At 46.6% G+C, this 18811-nt stretch overlaps 5 protein-coding genes across 5 annotated transcripts; 2 read left to right on the top strand and 3 right to left on the bottom strand.

Moving 5' to 3' along the window:
• Nucleotides 1-738: 738 nt before the first annotated feature.
• Nucleotides 739-4490, top strand: C922_03257 (hypothetical protein; the record flags this gene model as incomplete). Its single annotated transcript, XM_008818849.1, has 13 exons — nucleotides 739-1329; nucleotides 1494-1819; nucleotides 2017-2283; nucleotides 2394-2501; nucleotides 2713-2750; nucleotides 2873-2945; nucleotides 3108-3203; nucleotides 3334-3468; nucleotides 3601-3661; nucleotides 3880-3936; nucleotides 4054-4116; nucleotides 4242-4307; nucleotides 4458-4490. The coding sequence occupies 13 exons, from the start codon at nucleotides 739-741 to the stop codon at nucleotides 4488-4490; spliced, it is 1914 nt and encodes a 637-aa protein (XP_008817071.1).
• A 472-nt stretch (nucleotides 4491-4962) lies between these two features.
• On the bottom strand, nucleotides 4963-6392 carry C922_03256 (uroporphyrinogen decarboxylase; the record flags this gene model as incomplete). Its single annotated transcript, XM_008818848.1, has 2 exons — nucleotides 4963-6035; nucleotides 6221-6392. The coding sequence occupies 2 exons, from the start codon at nucleotides 6390-6392 to the stop codon at nucleotides 4963-4965; spliced, it is 1245 nt and encodes a 414-aa protein (XP_008817070.1).
• A 1103-nt stretch (nucleotides 6393-7495) lies between these two features.
• On the top strand, nucleotides 7496-8843 carry C922_03255 (hypothetical protein; the record flags this gene model as incomplete). Its single annotated transcript, XM_008818847.1, has 2 exons — nucleotides 7496-7529; nucleotides 7690-8843. 2 exons carry the CDS (start codon nucleotides 7496-7498, stop codon nucleotides 8841-8843), a joined length of 1188 nt encoding a protein of 395 aa, XP_008817069.1.
• Nucleotides 8844-9364: 521 nt separating this feature from the next.
• Nucleotides 9365-12925, bottom strand: C922_03254 (hypothetical protein; the record flags this gene model as incomplete). Its single annotated transcript, XM_008818846.1, has 16 exons — nucleotides 9365-9412; nucleotides 9585-9641; nucleotides 9752-9864; nucleotides 9982-10150; nucleotides 10311-10373; nucleotides 10503-10574; nucleotides 10698-10737; nucleotides 10860-10909; nucleotides 11052-11097; nucleotides 11254-11329; nucleotides 11458-11596; nucleotides 11681-11732; nucleotides 11886-12019; nucleotides 12141-12332; nucleotides 12497-12605; nucleotides 12846-12925. 16 exons carry the CDS (start codon nucleotides 12923-12925, stop codon nucleotides 9365-9367), a joined length of 1440 nt encoding a protein of 479 aa, XP_008817068.1.
• Nucleotides 12926-14658: 1733 nt separating this feature from the next.
• C922_03253 (translation initiation factor 5B) lies at nucleotides 14659-17604 on the bottom strand (the record flags this gene model as incomplete). Its single annotated transcript, XM_008818845.1, has 1 exon — nucleotides 14659-17604. One exon carries the CDS (start codon nucleotides 17602-17604, stop codon nucleotides 14659-14661), a length of 2946 nt encoding a protein of 981 aa, XP_008817067.1.
• Between the last annotated feature and the right edge of the window lie 1207 nt (nucleotides 17605-18811).

The following is an 18811-nucleotide window of genomic DNA, read 5'->3' as shown; positions in this document are numbered from 1 at the left end:
TTCCGTCATGCGGGGGAAGCTGCGTGGGTATTTAAGGCGACATTGTTTGTGGTGACGGCCTGTTGCGTTTGCCGCGCTTCGGGCAGCGCTTTTTTTTTTTTTTTTCGCGTCCCTTTTTTCTCGACGAGGTTTCTCCTTGACGAGCTTTTTCCTCGACGTGCCTTTTCCTCGCCCCAAATTTTTTATTTCTTTTTAATTTTTCCGATAACCCGCGCTCGTCTGTATATCCTTCCCATTTTACGATCGCGTTTCCTTTCCACCTCTTCCCATCTTCGAAGCCACGTGCATCTTAACGCATCGAAGAAGAAATGAACCCCTCCGCCTCGTCACAAACACACACATGATATGCCTTTTTGTGCCTGTGCGCGTGGGCCCGGGCGACATCATAACGTGTAAATCGTTTGTGTGGCGCCGTTGAGGCAACGTAGAGAGGTTGTTGCGCCCACCGACTTGATCGCAGCTTCGTCGCAGCTTCGTTGCAGGCTCGTCTGGCCCTCCTCTGAGCTTCGCCTGAGCTTCTTCGCAGGCTCGCTTCCCATTCTGAGAGGATTCGAGTGGGCTATCCCCCCCCTGTCCGCTGACATGTCTGCCCAAAGTGTCGAGCACAAGTAGATTAGCAGCGGTGCATCGAGAACCAAGCGAGGAAGAAAAAATAACCGCCCAAAGGAATCACGCCAAAGGGAAACGGTGCGCCGCGAAGCTCTTTATCCCAAACAGGTAGAAAAAAGGACAGACAAAATGAAATTTGCTGAGAAGCTAAAACATCTCAAGGTGAAATCGTGGGAAGACAAATACATCGATTATAAGTTTCTGAAAAAAATCATTAAAAGGAAACGAAATGCAGAGATCTGTAGTCTGTATGAACGGATTGAGAAAAATAATAAAGACATTCTGGAGGTGTGTAACTTGCTGACCTCTGATAATGTGGGCGAAAACAGCAAAGATAAAAAAGGAAACAAAAATGACGACATAGAATGTGGAGATATCGATTACACGTATCTCTTTTTCTGGGTGCTACAAAATTATATTAACATGGTTAGGGCACACTACGAACAGGAGTTTAATTACCTTAACGATAAGGTAGACGAGATTAAGGTGTTCCTCATGAGTGATAAGATTAACTTGAAAGACATGGATATGATGAAGACAAAGTGTCTCCACATCTACAACATGTTTGATATTCTAAACAACTATCTCAATATTAACGTTCTTTCCGTTTACAAAATATTGAAGAAAAAAAACAAAAAGGAGAAACTCTCTACTTCGCTCGACTTGTATCAGAAGTACTGCAACACGCTGCACCAGATAAGCCGTGAGGAGCAATTCAATGTACGGAGGAGTTTTTCGTGAGCGGTAGAGCGGTAAAGCCGTAGCTTTGACCATCCCTGCGTAGAATTCAACCTTGTAACTGCCTCCTCCATGTAACTGCCTCCTCCATGTAACTGCTTCCTCCATGTAACGGCTTCCCCCCCTTTTACCGCTCCTCCGCGCAGGAGAAAATCAAGTCGACCTACCTGTCCATCCAGAAGAAACGGGGAGACAATTTCGAAAAGTTGGATTTTTTAAACTTCAAAATTTACCTCAAGAATAAAATCGAGAATATAGGCCAATACAGAGGCATCCTCTACACCCTCTGTGGCATTCTAATCATCCTAGTTATAAACACCATCATTTTATTGTACCTCAATAAGAATAACATAAATGTGAACACAATTTTGTCTATCCTTCCGATTTACAGACTGCTGTACATTTTAAACTTTTTCTTTCTCTTCATTTTTGGCTCCTTCTTGTTCATGCAGCTGTACGGGGTTAACTTCACGTAAGGCATGGGTGGGAAGCATGGTTGGAAGTCGTGCGTATGGGAGGCAACGGTGGCACCTCTGTGGGTGGCACCTCTGTGGGTGGCACCTCTGTGCGTGGCTCCTCTGTGGGTGGCTCCTCTGTGGGTGGCTCCTCTACGTGCTTCCCATCTACGTGCTGCTTCTCCACGGGCTGCTCCTCGTCTTCTCCCCGCAGGTACATCCTCGACCTGAACAAGATCATCGTGGACGAATACTACTACCTGATAAACGTCGTGATTTTTCTCCTTTTCCTGACGACGCTCTCACTGCTCGTCTTCCTACTGGACGTTCTCTTCAAGCTAAATATCTTCTCCAATATCATTTTCCACGTTGTCATCCTTTTTATTCTCCTTTTCTGTACCACCATTTTTCCCATTAATTTTTACAAGTACAAGGAGACCAATTTTGTTTTCTCCTCCCTTGTGCGAGTTGTGTCCAGCGGGTAAGTGGAAGTCCTCGGAGTAGTAACATGGATTGTTCAAATGGAGGAGCGCAATCATGTGTCTCTCTTTCTGCTTCATCATTGGGTCTACTTCTTTCCCGCTCTCAAAGTATTTTCCTGGTCAACAGCATAAACCTGCTAGACAACATCATCGGAGACATCCTCACGAGCCTGTCGAAGACCTTCTCAGATGTTCAGTACTTCGTCTGCTTTCTGCTGTAAGTGGGGCGAAGTGATGCAGCGCTGCAGTAGCGGTGTCTGTGGTGCAGTGGTGTGGTGCATGGGTGAGGAGCCCACTTAACCTCTTTCCCTCCTCGTGTGCTTCTATCTGTGTGCCATTCCTGTTTATGACTCATCACCCACCCACTATTTTGCGTCCATTTTTTATGCCCCTTTTGACACCCCCTTTTTCTTCCCTCCTTTTTGCAGAAACGGAATGAAAACAAATGCGCCTGCGAAGTGTCCAAGTATGTGGAGCTGCACAAAGGGCGGCATATTACCTTTGTTTCACTGTCCATTTGGTCGTCCCATTTGACTGCCCACTTGGTCATCCGCCTGACCGTCCACCCACTTCTACCCCACCACGCAGTCATGGAAGGCTACATCAACCCCGTCCTCGTGGGGCTCCCCTTTTATTTCCGCTTCTGTCAATGTTTAATCAGGTGCACAAACTGGGCTAGCATCAATGGAAGCAGCGCCGGATGCAACATTGGAAGCGGGATTCGAGCAGCAGCTGTTCCGCGGAACATGTCCATGTGGCTCCCCTGCACCGTCCCCCATTCGGCTAGCCCTCCATGTGGATCCACTTTTTCCCTCCTTCGCAGATACAACAACGAGAGAGAAAAGATTCATATTTTTAACATGCTTAAGTACTTGTCCGGAATAGCCATCGTGATATGCACCTCCTTTAACTGGTCAGTGTGCAAGTCGCTGTGCGGGCAACCTGCGCGTGGGCGTCGCATCCACATGGTCGCCTCGTATCCACGTACCCCCCTTGCACTTTCACTCTGACCGCTTACCCACCTTCACATTGACCACTTACCCACACAGGGCCTACCTAGGGTTGGGCACGAAAACGAGCAAAATTATCCTCATCTGCGCCTACGTCGTGGGATCCACGTACATGTATTTTTGGGACTTGTACTGTGATTGGGGGCTCCTCAAGGAGTACAATTATTTGTTAAGGTGAGAGCGAGCCACGAGAGTTTTAGTTGAATCCCGGGTGGAGTGTCTCCTCCCTGATGAAATGAAAGAGGAACAACAAAGCGACGTTTGACAGCTTTTTTTTTTTTTTTTTTTCACATTTCCCCTTTACAGGAAAAACAACAATTTGATGTACCCCCCGCATTACTACTACTTTGCCGGATTGCTAAATTTGGTTAGCACCGCCGCGACGCCGTCTGCACATGGACGTCACGTGGGGCACCCAGGATGAGGAGTGTGCCCCGTCGATCGCTTCGCCAACGCTGCGCTGTTTTCCCTTCACCATTGTCCTATTTCGGCATTGTCCTATTTCGGCATTGTCCTATTTCGGCACTATCCTATTTCGGCACAGTCCCATTTGACCATTTTGCCATTTCACCACCCTCCGCGCAGGTCTTCAGGCTGACGTGGGCCATCACCCTCATGCCGATTACCATCTTCCCGAATAAGGTATCGCCGCGCAAGGGGCAAAGAAAGGAAAAAAAAAAAAAGAAAGGAAGGAAGAAAAGAAGAGAAACGTGAACAGAGTGCAATCCCACTCGAAAACATTTACACTCCCCCCCGCAGGAAATAAACGCTTTCCTAATAACCTTCGTTTTGATGTTCATCGAAGTCCTGAGGCGATCAATAGTAGGCAGACTGAGCGGGCGCGTCGTATGTGCCTGCACAGGCGTATATATGTATATAAATATATGACACGAACCGATTGCAGGCGCCGGCCAACATCACCTGTTCCCACGTTCACCCCCCCGCAGTGGATCTGCTTCCGCCTGGAGAACGAGCATGTGACAAACGCGTCCAGATACAGATCCATACTATGGGTAAGGCCCCAACGGGTCAAAAGAGGAAAAGGAAAAAAAGGACAGCCCAATGGGCGACGCGGTTTCTGTTTCGATTGCGGCGTGTAGATCGGTGTTTTTGACGTGCTGGTAACCCCCTTCATCACGGTTCTGTCTGCGCCGTCCCCGCAGGTGCCAAAAGTGACGAAGAAGAAGAAGTTTTGAGGCTCTCACTCCGTTGCTTGGCCTAATTTTCCGCGTTCATTTGCATTTTACTTAGCCTTCCTTTCGCCTTTTCTTCGCGGTTTTTTGGCGGTTTTTTCGCCATCTTTTCGCCGTTTTTTCCTCCCTTTTTTTGCCGTTTTTTCCCACTTTTTTTCCCCCCCCGTCAACACTTGACGGTTGTTTTGTCTGTCTCACTGGCTGCACCCTTAGCGGGTCTTCTACTTAATCGTCCCCGCGTACCTTTTTTCGCCTTTTTTTTCTTCGTTTCATTTTGGAGAACATTCCAAATTGTAACTGCTAAAACAGCAGGGGTTTCTTTTTTTTAAGACATTGGGTTAAATCGCCACGTTGATTTGGGAGATGTGCAAATGGGACGAGTACGCGAATCTGTAACAAAATGGGACAGCAAATGAGGCAACAAATGGGAAAACAAATGGGACAAATACGGGTGAAGCGCATGGGAATGCTAAAATTACGCAGGGAAGTATCCCCCCACGGCGTCGATGAAGGCCCGCACATTTTCGACTCTCGAGCCGGGCAGCATCCCGTGGCCCAAGTTGGCAATGTACTTGTTGGTGCGCCTAATTTGATTAATCATCGCAGATGTATACTGCGACACGAGCTTCTCATCGTTTAGGAGCATTATGTGTGGGTCCAGAGCCCCCTGCAGGATAATCTTCCCGTTAAATAGGTCGTAATAAAAACTGGAGGTTTTCGAAGCTAGCTGTTTATGTGTTATGGAAAGGACATCAATATTGAGGTGTTTCAAATCTGGATGGAAATTCTCCTTCAAAAATAAAATGATGAATGCATGTGGTCTGAATTTCTTCACTGTGTCGATAACTCTCTTTAAATAAGACAAACTAAATTGAGAAAACATATTTGTGTCTATGATATCCGCATTGCTATCGAAGAGCTGCACAGCATTTGCCCCACTGTCAATCTGGTTAATGAGGTGACTTACACACACCTCAGTTAACTTACTCAGAATCTTATGAACATCCCCCGGACGTTCATAGACCATCCGAATGCTGTCTTCATATGTCCTCTTGTTGTTTTTCGTTAAGTACGTAAAGAGAGTAAATGGTGATCCCGCGAATCCTAAAATTGGAACTGCATTGTTTATTTTCTTCTTCGTCAAACTGATGGCATCATACACATAGTGCATATTGTTTATAATTTCCTCTAGTGACAAGGTTAGCCCTTGGAACTGCTCAAAGGAGGTAACCGTCTGTTCGAATGTAGGTCCAACACTGTCAATAAATTTTATCTTCATCCCCATGGCCACAAAAATGATGAGTATGTCGGAGAATATTACAAGCATGTCACATGAGAATCGCTTGAGGGGCATGATGGTCACTTGGGAGGAGAGTTCTGGGTTCTGGCACATCTCGAAGAAGTCGTTTCTGCTTCTCATTTGGCGGTACTCCGGAAGGTAGCGGCCAGCCTGCCGCATAAACCACACGGGGATCCTCTCCAGCGTCTTTCCCTCCTCTTTATTCTCGATGACTCTCAGCACCAGGTCGTTCTTCGGCCGCCCGAACGCTGCGTGGGTGGGGGGCGTAATCGGAAGGGTCATTAGAAGCGTGATTAGAAGCGTGATTAGAGGCGTGATTAGAGGCGGTAGTAAGAAACGCTGACAGGAAGGGGTTACTACTGATGAGACGCGATTCCTATCGGTCAACATCCGGGAGAGCACAACCCCCAGCGCGCTGCTGAGCCGGCTATACCTTGGTAATTGGCATTCTCCGGTCGCACGAACACCTCCATCTGGTCCGCGTCGCCGCTCACATCTTTGGGCTCCATCCTGAACAAGCCGAACGGGGCTTCTCTATTATGCATGGAAAAGGCAACGTCACGCAGGAAGAACGGACCCAGGCTACACACCACGTTTGTTCTCATATTAGGGCACACTCGACGACGATTTACCAGCACAGGTCAGACTAGGTCGGTAACTCTCAGAGGAGGAGGAGGAGACACGACGCCCTTCTAATGCTTTTACAATGATACAACATCAATATACACTTACGTTTTGTTCGTGGTGCACATGGGGGGCATGAAACAGGGGGGATTATTTGAGCAGACGAGGAGGAACTGGAAAAAGAGGGGAACAAACAGGGGAGCCACCAAGTGGGGAGGGAAAAAAAAAATATATGTAGAATTCTATCAACTAGGAAAAAAAAAAAAAAAAAAGAACACCTCCGCGTGAGTGTCCCTGCAACGAGCACTCATCCCCCCCCACCCACTACGCCACTTTGCCACTTTCCGAAACAGAAAATATTTTACACAGCGTAGCTTTTACACGGCGTAGCTTTTCACGGCGTAACTTTTACACCGTGTTATTTCCCTTTTATGTAGCGTCCCTTCCATTCCGCGCGGGCACTTTTAGCATGCCAACTTTACCATTGAGCAAACGGAAAAGCACAAACACGAGTGCATTTTTTTTTTTATTCACTCACTATAGTCTCAATTGTTACGACTTCCCACTTGTTAGAGGTCCCTACACGTTGCCACTTCTCCTTTTATCCCTTGCGCGAAGAGAAGTAAATGACTCACATGAGAAGAATCCTGCATGTATACGAGTAAATATGTGCATAATCTGGTCGTCACATGTGTACGCATGAGCGTCTTGAGGGGGGCATGCTCGGGTAAGGTACAAGCCTCTGCCGCCGTTTACACTGCCTTGCGGCGCTAACTTGACGGCCTCCGTGGCAGTTCCCCTGTCCCGCCATTGCACAGCTTTGCAGTGCCCAGGAATGGTGCTCGTCTGGGGCGGGCAGAAATGAATTTAGGGCAAATCGGCGAAGCCGAGGGGAAGAAGAGGAGGAAAAGGAGACGCAGAACAGACGCAGAATAGGTGGAAGATCGAATCGTGATAACTCGAAGGAAACACGACTCCGGTCAGTATCCAGGGGGATAACACATCCAGCGGGATTGGTACCACGCGGCTTCAGTTGCACGAAACAGAAATTGATCAAAGGAGAACGCTAGACAGTGCAGGAAAAATGAATGCAGACGCGAGCAACACGAGTGGCAGCGGTGAGAAAGACCAGCTTGGCCTCCTCTTTAAGGAGTGCCCGGAAAACGTGCCCCCCAGGGTACACACTCGCATGGTTATTTCGCAGGGGATTTTTTTATCCTTTCTTTATTTCTCCATATTTTATTATTTTATTTTATTCCATTTTCTTTCCTTTCTCAGCGAACTACATCGAGCTGGGTGCGTCCGAAACGACGCTGTACAGGTACCTCACGACGGTGCTGCACCTCGTGCTGCTAGCGAGCATACTAGGCCTGGTGACTATGGGCATATACTTCCTTCGAACCCCCTGCGAGCAATGCGATTACTACAACCGAGTGGTGGCGATAGCTATATGGATTAAAAGTATCTGTCACGTGAATTTAACACTCGTGAGAGTAAAGAAGCGAGACGAAATAGAGAACAACGAACAGCTGAGAAGTCTGGTGATATATTTAATCAAGCTATTTAACTCCTTAACCTTCCTCCTATTGTTGTTGTCTCTTCACCTGCTCCATTTTTATCGAAACAAATGCACCTTTAGCACTGTGGCTTTGAAGTTCATAAAACTTTATTACTATCTCACGATCACTTTGTACTTCCTACCCCTCCTGTTTTATATTTCCCTGGGATTATTCTTGTCCATAATTATTTGTGTCATAGTTAACTTCTCCGTTGATGAAAACGATCGCATTCCGACGCCAAAAAATGTGATAAGTAAATTGACCGTCTTAAAGTACAGCGATATAGACTTTGTGCGTACTGCACAGAATGAACAGAAAAAAAAAAAAAAAAAAAAAAAATTAAGAAAACCATCATTTGAAGTTATATTTGATAAGGTGAAGAGGGTCATGCAGAGGAAGGGAAATACAGAGGAGGAGAAGAAGAGAAAAAAAAAACTTCCAGACTCTTTGACTGTGAAAAATGCATCCCCCCTTGTTGATGACCACTTGAGGGAGATGTTAAATCCTCTTAAGAGGAGTAATGACCCAAATAAGGATTATCACTTTTCCAATGAAGGGTCCCCGGGGAAAGTGCCCAGCCCTGGCTCGGAGGACGCATCGAATGGGGTACACAGTTGGCAGCATGGGGGGGAGAATGATCAGCAGGATCATCACGAGAATGATCACGATGATCATCACGAGGACGATGAGGAGATCTGCTCCATATGCATGATGAACTACGTGCGCAGCGATGACGTCATGATGATGCCGTGCGACAAGAGGCACTTCTTCCACGTGGGCTGTCTTACCAAGTGGCTGTACAAAAGCCAAGCGTGCCCCATCTGCAGGACCAACATTGTCAGCTGTCTCAACGCGCGGGGTGAAGTCGTTTGAGTGGCGTGGTCATCAGCCAGTGAGAAAATGCCACGCCCAAAGTTGTTTCGTTTTTTTTTTTTTTTTTTTTATCATTCCTTTTGTGATGAAATAGTTGTGTGACAAGTTAATCGCTTCTACGCGGTTTTTGGCAAATATATACTACCCACAACATGTGTGTATGGTTGTTCCCATTTTTTTTTCTTCTTACCCGCCGGGGGAGGGGAAAAAGAACCAAGTAGACACCGTTAAGGTGAAGGAGAGATGGCTGAACAGAAGATCCACTAAAACATATGCAGCCGCCTCTCCCCCCCACATACGCAGACACAAGCAGACACACCTTTTTGTGGCCTCCCTTTTTGATTCATCCGGTGCGCAGTTGGACGTAGTGGGTCCCCCCACCGCAGCGTTCTTCCTTCGCCAATATTGACGCACCTTCCATCATGTTTGCATTGTCTTGTCTGTGACTGTTCACGTAAGAACCAACACCGACTATGCCTCTGCGCCACCTCTTATTGTTTTCGTCAAATTGAAGGCTCATGTTATGTCACGTATGAGCAGACCTCTCTGTGGTGAAACCAGTCCTTCATCTGCGCCGAGGCACGGGCGGGGCAGGGCGGAAATAAGGGGGGGGTAAAGGGGAGATACATAGCGAAAAAAAGCGAGATAGACGGGGACCAAAAGGTTAGATGGACGAGGACGAAATATTTGTGCGTCATTATTTTGCACAAAGTCGCCAACTTGCTCGTGGAAGAAACCCACCTGACACTCCTTCGAGCAGTAGTACGCCCGTTTGCACTGCGAGCATTGTAGTTCAGCCTGAAAGTGGGGAGGGAATGGCGGCGCGGAAATGGAGACGGGGAAATGGCGGAAGGAGATGGGCCCTTTTTCCATGCACAGGATTTCTTTCCCTTTGTTTTGTTAATTACAATCTGCTTGCAACTGTCGCAGAGGAAAGACTCCTCCTTTGCTTCACCCTCTGCTTCGCCCTGTCTGTATTCCCGGCCCTTTTCATCACTCGAGTGAGGACCGCCTTGGGTGTCTGAAATTGGGTTGGGAAGTGAAAGCGAGGGGGTAGTGTCGGGCAGCTGCTACACGTTTTTCGGCGTGCCTGGGGTACGTCCCTGTTTTGCGGCGTTTCCCTCCTTTGGAGTGTTACCCCTCTTTGTGCCCTTCCCAGTCTGTTGGTCAAATTCATACACGGAGAGGTACATATCAGAAATGCTGCCCAAGAGGTCCCTCTCGATGTTGACGCTGCTCAGGAGGGATGCTAATCTCCTTTTGTTCTTCATCACGTCATCTTTGATTTCGTCAAAAATTTCCGGCACCTGCACGGAGTGAAGAGGGGAGGGCCGATGCAGCGACGATGAAGTGGCGATGAGGTGGCGATGAGTTGGCAGGCCTTATTTTTTTGTTAAGGATGATTCGCCATTTTTTCTTTCCCCTTTTTCATTCTCTTTTTTTTTTTCTTTTGCGGGAATGACTCACCACGTCGATGATCAGGTAGGAGTTCTTGTTTTCCGGGAAGATGCTCTTGGAAATGTACAAGTGCTGCAGGGGGTGGGGAGGGGATGGCCTCGCAGTTTGGTCGGTTCGTTTAGCGGTTAGTTTGTCTAGCGGTTAGTTCTATAGATGGCCTATTTGTCTTCCTCTCTTGCGTGGCTACTCTTCCCGCTTTACCTCGATGAACGTGTGCAGCGTCTTCATTGGAGGAATCTGCTCGTGCAGGGGCTCGTTCATGTACTTCCGGAGCTGAGCGGCGGGGGGGAAGCGACGGGACGGAAACGGTGGGATGGACGCGATGTAGCAAACGAAACAGGACTAACGCACACCAAAAGGATGCAAACACAAACGATGCACACCCCCTCTGTGTACCTTCAAAATGTTGTTTCTCCTATAGTTGGTCATTTCGTACCTGTGAGGAGTGCAAAGAGTGGAAGAACAATTAATGTCAACAGACGTCATTGTCGCATAAGCCCCATTCCAGTTTGGACCTCCTTCCCTCAGAGTGATTTTCTTTTCTTGTTTCTTTTTTACTTTTCCTGACAGTTCCTAGTCAATATCAGTGTGTACAGTATCAGCCACAGCTTTGGGGAGGGGGTAGACGCCGTGTGTAGTTCAGTGTAGAAGATATGTTTGCCATATGAAGGTGGAAATGAAAAGAAGAAGAAAAAGAAAGAACAAGAATACACTTCCTTATCCGCGCTGCTTCTTTTTCGTTGCCTCTACCTGTTTCTCAATCGTACATAAGGTGCTGCCTTCCCGTTTTACCCACCTGCGTGTGTGTGTGTAAATGTGGGTGTCAACGTGAAAGTGAACGGTGTATGGGGGGTAACCAAAAAGGGGTGTCCATTACTGACACGTGCATGGCCATATGGACGTGTACTGATCAGTGCGCTTAAGCTTATCGGCGCTGCAGAGCAAATTATACTCATTTCCTTCAAACACGTAGTTGTCGTGCGCCCACGGTCTCTTCTCCAGGAGAGGAATTAAAATTAGCAAAATGTCTGAGGATGGGAAAAAAGGGTGGAAAGGCATCCTGTATTTTGTTCCCCTTCGAGACAGCATCGTGAGGGAAAAGGTTCCCTCGAAAGAAGCGAAAGAGAATGCTCTGCTTCTTCCCCACTCCCCTAACCGTAGTCCACTAGCTTATTGATGACTGTGTTGTTTAGCAGATGAATCCTGTCCGTTATGTTCCGTAGGGCGTTGATAACGCTGATGTATATTTTCAGCTTATCCATGCTTTGCGACTTATCGTTTTCTTCCTTCAGCATCTGCAGCAGGAGGGAGAAACCCATACATTGATGCGCAGAGGGATCACAGAAATGAGGCTCCACTTGTGTGCTCCTCCTGGTTACCTCGCTTATGGACATCTCGCTTATGGGCTTGACAAAGTACTCCTCCGAATTGCTAAGCGGGGGAAAGAATAAAACAAAATAAAAAATAAAATAAAAAAAAATTTAAATAAAAAAATAAAAGTTTAACCCATACATTGAAAGAGTGTCCACTCCGCTGCGACCTTCTGGTCGATACTGACGGCCGAGCGCTTCGCCCATCTCCTACCTCTTGAGGAAGGCTACCAAATTGGAGTAAATATACGCAAAGAGGTTTATCATGTGGCTGTCTATTTTGTCATATGCGTGATCTGCACATAGGACCCTCTCGAAGATGTTCAGTAATGTCACTTCGTGGTACAGCTGGGGATGGAGGGGGCGAGTTGGTTAAGTGGAAAGAGGGCCTTGCTTCAGTGGGGAAGCGGTGGTTACCGGGAGAAGTTCTCCCTATGGGCATGTCCATATGAGTGTTGTAGAGCCATACCGATATGTAACTGGAAATGCGGCTCTGCGCAGTTGTGTCATCCCCGTTTTTTGCACCTCCGCTGGAAGTCTGCAGTTCGCTTCCCCCCACTTCTTGTGGCAATAATTTGTCTTTACTACATTTTGTTAGTTCTTCCGAGTGGAGAAATCGAACGAAGTAGGTGGTGATTAGTTCCCTAAGGAGTGTTTCAAACTTTGCAAGGGGGGTAGAGGGGATGAAGTGTGCAGAACGAAGGAGTCCTTCCCATGTGGGGGTACAAATATACATATGTGTGCATAGCAGTATTCCCCACTTCATCACAGAGAAGATGATCAAGTGATAAACTGGCCAAGTGCTCAGACGGTCTCTCCTAGTACCTTCCCCAGGAGGGCGTCCATCCGTTCGTCCCCGATGGTGTCCATTATGTCACTGTTGCCGTGGAGGTAGAGGTTTATCGAGACGAGTCTCTTGTGGCAGTCAAACCATCTAAAGGGAAGACATCGAGGTAGAAGCTGGTTTGAAAAAAGGGGGCATTCCCAAGCGGGGTTGGGCACGATCGTTTCGCGAGCCCTCCAGTACGTCGCCATGTTGTCTTGTGTTTCTCCATGCTTCGCGTCACGTGCGACTTTATTCCTTATGTTTTGGATTTTTTCTTCTCTTTTTTTTTTTTCTTTCTCTTTTTTTTTCTTTTTTTTTCTCTTTTTTTTCTCTCTCTTTCTTTCATACCCCTTGGAATATATGTCTAGGACCCCCCCACTCCGAAGACCACCCACATGAGTGAAGAAGTCCACATCCGTAATATCCATTTCGGCCCAAGTTCAAGTTTGGTTGAATTGCTTTCTGTGCAAGTTTGCTGGAGGTGTTAATGACTGCATTAAGGAAAAAATGTCGCATACTTTTTGGATTCACGGTATGAGGTTAGCACCACGTGGGGGTGTTCATGTGGCGGTCAAGTTGGGTAGTCAAATCGGAGGGTCCTTCAAAATGGGAACCTTCCTTTTGGCCGAAATGTGTGCACGCACACGGGGGGAAATATTCTCTAGCTGGGAGCCAACCGCTTTAACGGGGGCAATCTTAAATTTGTGCACTGCGCTACGGAATTCCCCATGTGGCTTTTCCTATTATGCTCCTCCAAATGCTGTCCACCCTTATGAGTATGCGCTTGCGGAGAACGCCACCTCGAGGACAGCCACAATAGAGACCGCTTCGCCTCTTTGTGTGTAAAGAGAGCTAGCTGGACTGCCTCAGCGAACCGCGCAGCAAATATAACATAGGAACCTGTATCACGCCAGGGGGCATCGATTATTTTTTCCTGCAAAAAAATTTGCTGCCACTGTTTTGGGCCACCCTCTCATTTTAAACCCGCGAGAGTACGTTTTATTTTTACGCAATGATATGCCGGAACAGTGAAGCTCATTAGAGCAGTCTTACTCGTTTTTAACATCGTCGCCATTTTGTAGAAATTTTTCGCGTGGTGTCCTTTGGTACACAATTCGTCTATTTGCTAGTCCCTGCAAGATTTTTTTTTTTTTCTCCCATTTACCATTTGAACTGTTTTACCTGACCTCTTCAGGCAAAAAGAAAAAAAAAAAAAACAGACAAACAGACAGGCAAACAGATAGGCAGAAAGACAGGCAGACAGGACGGAGAACCTTGTAAGGAATGCCAAAAGAGGGGGCGTTTCTACCATTCCCCATTTAAAAAAAAAAAAAAAAGCAAGTTGGTAAATGCAATTGAGTACGCTTAAACCATTGCAACGTTCGGTGTGCCATCCCTCTGTTGAGAAAATTTCGAAGGGCCTACGATCCTTTTTGTGCATTTTTCGAGTGAATCCTCCAAAGGGCGACCCACCTTTTTTTGATTAAAAATGCCAATTTAAAAATTTCAAATGTTGACTTTTTCCGTTTTAATAATGATACAATGACACAACCATGCAGCGGCGCACGTAGGTACCGACGCAAATGAATACAGCACATATGGTAACGTTTCAAATATGCCTTTTTTTGGAGGTGATAAAAAGGAAGGTAAGGCAGTTGTGCGTGTTCGGGGGGGAAGCACGTGCAGCGCTGCGCTGAAAGAGGAGAAAGGCTGCTTGCAGACGGAGAAAACGCAAGGGGTGCACACATGTTTGAGCGCATGCATGGGCACACGTACCGACGCACAGATACGCGGACGCACGTGGCCAATTATATGGCGATGGGGGAGAGCTGGGAAGAGGCGGTAAAGGTTTTGGGACAACCTGGGGCCACGATTGCCTTTTAAGTAGCCCCCCGTAGGTGTGCTCCGTCCGCGTGGTTGATTATTCTTTTCAAATTTAACGACTGGGAGGTGCCGATTTGGGGTGAGAAAGTTCGAGCGTGTATCCTTTTCTACTCTACTTCTCCCCTCGGGGGGTGCGAACGAAGCGACCACGTCGAAGAAACCACACGACAGGTGTAACCCGACATGTCTAACCCGATGCGTGTAACCCCATGCGTGTGACCCATTAAAAGACGTACCGTACACCGGGCGGACGTGCGCGCTGCCCCGCGCCCGTGGGTCAGATAATGTTAAAGATCTTCTTGAGCTGCACGACGAGTCTCCAGTCCTCCATGGTCAACTCGCTCCTAAAGTACTCCTTCAACACGTCAATGCTCTCTCTGGTAATTTTGCTGTAAATTTTTTGGTTAAAGTCAAAGTGTCTTCCGAAGGTGATGTGTGGTTCTCCACAGATCTTAATGGAGACTTCGTCCCCCTTTTTGGCTTTCTCACATGTTTTTTTGTTCAATAGAATACTAACGACGTTTCCAATTTTTAGGCTCTTCTCAGGGATGTAAAGTGGGGTGCCAATTTTCAAGATACCACAATCTACCTTAACCCCAATGACAATGGGATCCTTTTTATTAAACACACAGTCGTTGACAATAGAGAGTTCACAGGGAAAAATGGCATCCGTCAATTTGCTCTGTTTTTTCTCTTCCTCAATTTTTTTAATATAATTTGTAAAAGCATCAAACAAGTGATAAATAATGTCCCTCTGCATGATTTCCACTCCTAAGATCTGTGCTTCCTTTTCTGCTTCGGGATCGATTTTAACATCAAAGGCTAGGATGACAGAATATTCAGGCTTCCCTTTTTCCCTCATGACGCTAGCTTTCTTCACGTCTTTCTTTTGGACTGTGCCGATATTGACTGCAAAAACGGGGATCTTTGAATCTTTTAAAAATATGAGTAGTGCTTCTAACGAGCCAAGAGTGCTAGCCATAACGTAGAGACCTACTCCACTTTTATCGACATGATTGAACACGTCCGAAACATCTGTCATGGCTTTGCTTTTGTAGTCCTCCACTTCGTCCGTGTTGTTGGCAACGAATAGGGAAGTACCACAGAGGACCTCTTCCAACCCGTTGGCAGAGATTTTCACTCCAATGCATGCCTTAATCGATTTGTGATGCACATATTCGTTTTTTATTCTTATCTCTTTTAACGGCTGTGGTGTTAACAAAGCTCTTATAACTGTGACAATGGGTCCGTTGATACCACACAGGACGATGGTATCAGATTCTTTGAGGACCCCATTCGTGAGAATTACATCGATGGTTGTTCCTAGCCCTTCAATGTTCTTTACTTCCAAAACGGTGCACTCTAATTTCTCATGATATTCAATATTTTTAAGCATAAAATTCTGTGTCAGTTTTACTAAAATCATAATCAGGTCGGCAATTCCTTCCCCAGTTATTGCACTAGTGGGTACGATGGATACATACTTGCGAGGGTTGGGATTTTCCCAGTAGAGGTGACAATTCAATCCTTGTTCGGCTAGCTCATTAAGAATGTTTTTTAGCCTATCCTGAAACTCCTCTTGTGTGTTTTCTTTTTGATTTTTAAAAGTGGAATTAAATGGAGACCAGTCATTTCGGTTCCACATGTAGAGCCTATCAATTTTGTTCAATGCAATAACGAAGGGGCAATTTCTTTGCTTTAAAATTTGAATAGACTCTTTCGTTTGTTGTTCTAATCCGTGCATTAAATCGATTACTAAAATGGCTATATCGCAAAGGGAAGAGCCTCTTTTCCTTAGATTGTAAAATGACTCGTGCCCCGGGGTGTCAATAATCATAATTCCTTTCGACATGCACTTGATGCTTTCATCTACTTTTTTTATTTCCTTATCTAGGATATCCTTTGGGAAGAAGGTCGCTCCGATTTGCTGCGTAATTCCTCCCGCCTCGTTATCCTGTACATTTGTATGTCGCAGTTTGTCTAGTAGTTTCGTTTTTCCCGTGTCGACATGACCCAATATGCACACAATGGCTGATCGGTACTCACTCTCATGGTCTGAGTCGTCATCCTGGGCATTGTTGTTTTTCTCGTTACCGTTGCTTTTGCTAGCATCTGTTTTTTTTTTTCCTTTCTTGGTGCTGAGTGCGTCCCCCTTTGTGCCTTTTTTCCCTTGTGACTGCTTTGCCTCCTTCGATTTGTTCCTTTCCCTGTCGGTCTTCTCATTACCCTGCTGTTCATTGGGTTCTTTTTCCTTCTTTTTCTCTTCATCCACGTTGAGGAAGTCCTCCCAGTCGTCCACGACAATTTCCTTCGGGTCGACTTTCTTTTCCGCGTCATCTGGTTTGTTCCCCTTGGGTGTAGTACCTCCCGTCTCCTCCGCGTTGTTATTCAAATTGGCCATCCCGCTCGTGTGGGCATTCGTTTTGTTCTTTTTCTTCTTTAGGAAAGCCTTCGTTTTGTTCAGGTCGATGTTGATAATCTCCGCTTTGGCCTTTTCCTTCGGTTCGATCAGCACCCCGGACTCTTTCAGCGTTTTCAAATACAATTCTTTTTTTTTTTTTTCTTCCTTGGCCTTTGCACTTAACAATTTCCCATCTTTTTTTAACTGCATTTTTTTTTCCAATTTAGCTAGTCGTTTTTTTTCCCTCTCTTCCTCCTCCTTTCTAATTCTTTCTTCTTCCTCTTCTTGTTTTCTCTTTTCCTCTTCCCTTTTTTTTTCTTCGTATTCTTTTAGTAGTCTGAGTCTTTCCGCGGCTGCCTTGGCCATTTCGGACATCCCTGACGTGCCTTTTTGTTCCTTCGTTTTCTCCTTGTCCTTTTTTTTCTTTTTTTTGTTCTTTTTCGCGGCGTCATCGGCAGCTTCATTGGCAGCATCGTTGGCAGCGTCGTTGGCTGCATCGGCGGGCTGCTCGGCCGTTCCCTTCTTCGCCTCTGCTTCTTCTCCCTCCTCGTCATTTTCCTTGCTCTTCATTTGCTCTTTTTTCTGCTTCTGCTTTTCCTTTTTCTTTTTCGACTTGGACATTTTGATCGCTTCGTTTTGCTCTTCCCCAGCAGGGGTAGCTCCACCGCCTGCTCCTGCTCCGGCTCCTGCTCCTACTTCTGCGCCCGCTTCTCCATTTTCCTTCTGGTCCTTTACTTCATCTTCCCGCTTCCCGTCAAAGCCGAATTCAGCGAGGATCGCATCCAAGTCGTCCTTCTTCTTCCCCTTTTTATTTTTGCTCATTTTGGGAAGAACCGTAGCGGAGCCAAGTGGAAAACAGCCGTGCGGCGAGGTTGTGTGCGTATGTATGTGTGTAAGTATATGCGTAAGTATATGTGTAAGTATATGTGTATGTCTGGTCGGGGCAATGCGCGTTTTTCACAGGTACAGTCCACTGTACAATGCGGGGTCGTATTATCCTATATATATTCGCACCTCCGTCAGAACTTCACGTTTTGCACGAAAATGATATCTCCGATAAGGTTCAAATTTCGTGGGAAACGTGTCAACGGTTGGGCTGCTGCGCAGGTATGCATATTTGGCCGTGGCTTCTGGTCTCCTCAAATACATTCGCATCGGTGTTGCCCTGGCGTTGGAGGAGCCTTGGTGGGTGGGGGTGAATTCTTCGTTTGGGAAGTCCACTTAGAAGTGCCTTTCGTTGCACCTACTTCTTTTTTATCGCTTCCCTTCCTCGTCTTTTCGCTCTTCCCTAGTCGGTGAGAAAACTTTCATTCTCCTTCTTTGAGTGCTGAATCGCAAACTTTGCAGTTGCGAGGTTGCGATAGCTGCTCCTGCGCATCTGGGGGAATAACATCTCCGCGGGATTCTATGCGCACAGATTGGGGTTTCCCCTGCCGAAGCTTCTTTCCCAAGGAGGCTCCAGCGACGGTAGCTTCCACGGAAGAGAATTCAACAACGGTTGCTTCTGCTGCACTTTTAACCTTTTGAATTGCTGTGGAAGTTTCCAGTGGAGGGGGAACTTTTCTGCCTGTTCAGGGTTTACGGTGGCCCACTTTGGCCATTTGCCGGCTCACCTCGCCCATTACTAGAAAGAAGGCTTCGGAAGGATTCGATAACGATGACTCAAGTTTTGCCTTCCCTCAATTTAACTGTTTGGTTAGTTAAATTTGCATTTTTCTCTTTTCTTTTTTTTTTTTTTTGCGTTGTGAATTTCCTTCCGTTTCGTAGTTTACAGAAAGTTGGAGTGAAAAAAAAAAGTGACTCGCGAAACTAAAGTGCCGCTTTATGATCTGCTCTCTACCGCTCTGTGTTCTTCACTCTTCCGCCTTTCCTCTTGAAATGCATTTTTCTGGCAGCCGCGAGCGCCCCTTTATTTAATTTTTCCTATCACCTCGGTGTACCAGCAGGGGGGGGATGGATGGCCCCGCATATTCCATGCGTATGCAAACGACAGCGCGAACGGCAGCGCAAGTGCCTACGCAAAGGCCTA

The sequence above is a fragment of the Plasmodium inui genome, assembly GCF_000524495.1.
Source record: "Plasmodium inui San Antonio 1 unplaced genomic scaffold supercont1.13, whole genome shotgun sequence".
NCBI lineage: Eukaryota > Apicomplexa > Aconoidasida > Haemosporida > Plasmodiidae > Plasmodium > Plasmodium inui.
This window is presented reverse-complemented; position numbering and strand designations above follow the sequence as displayed.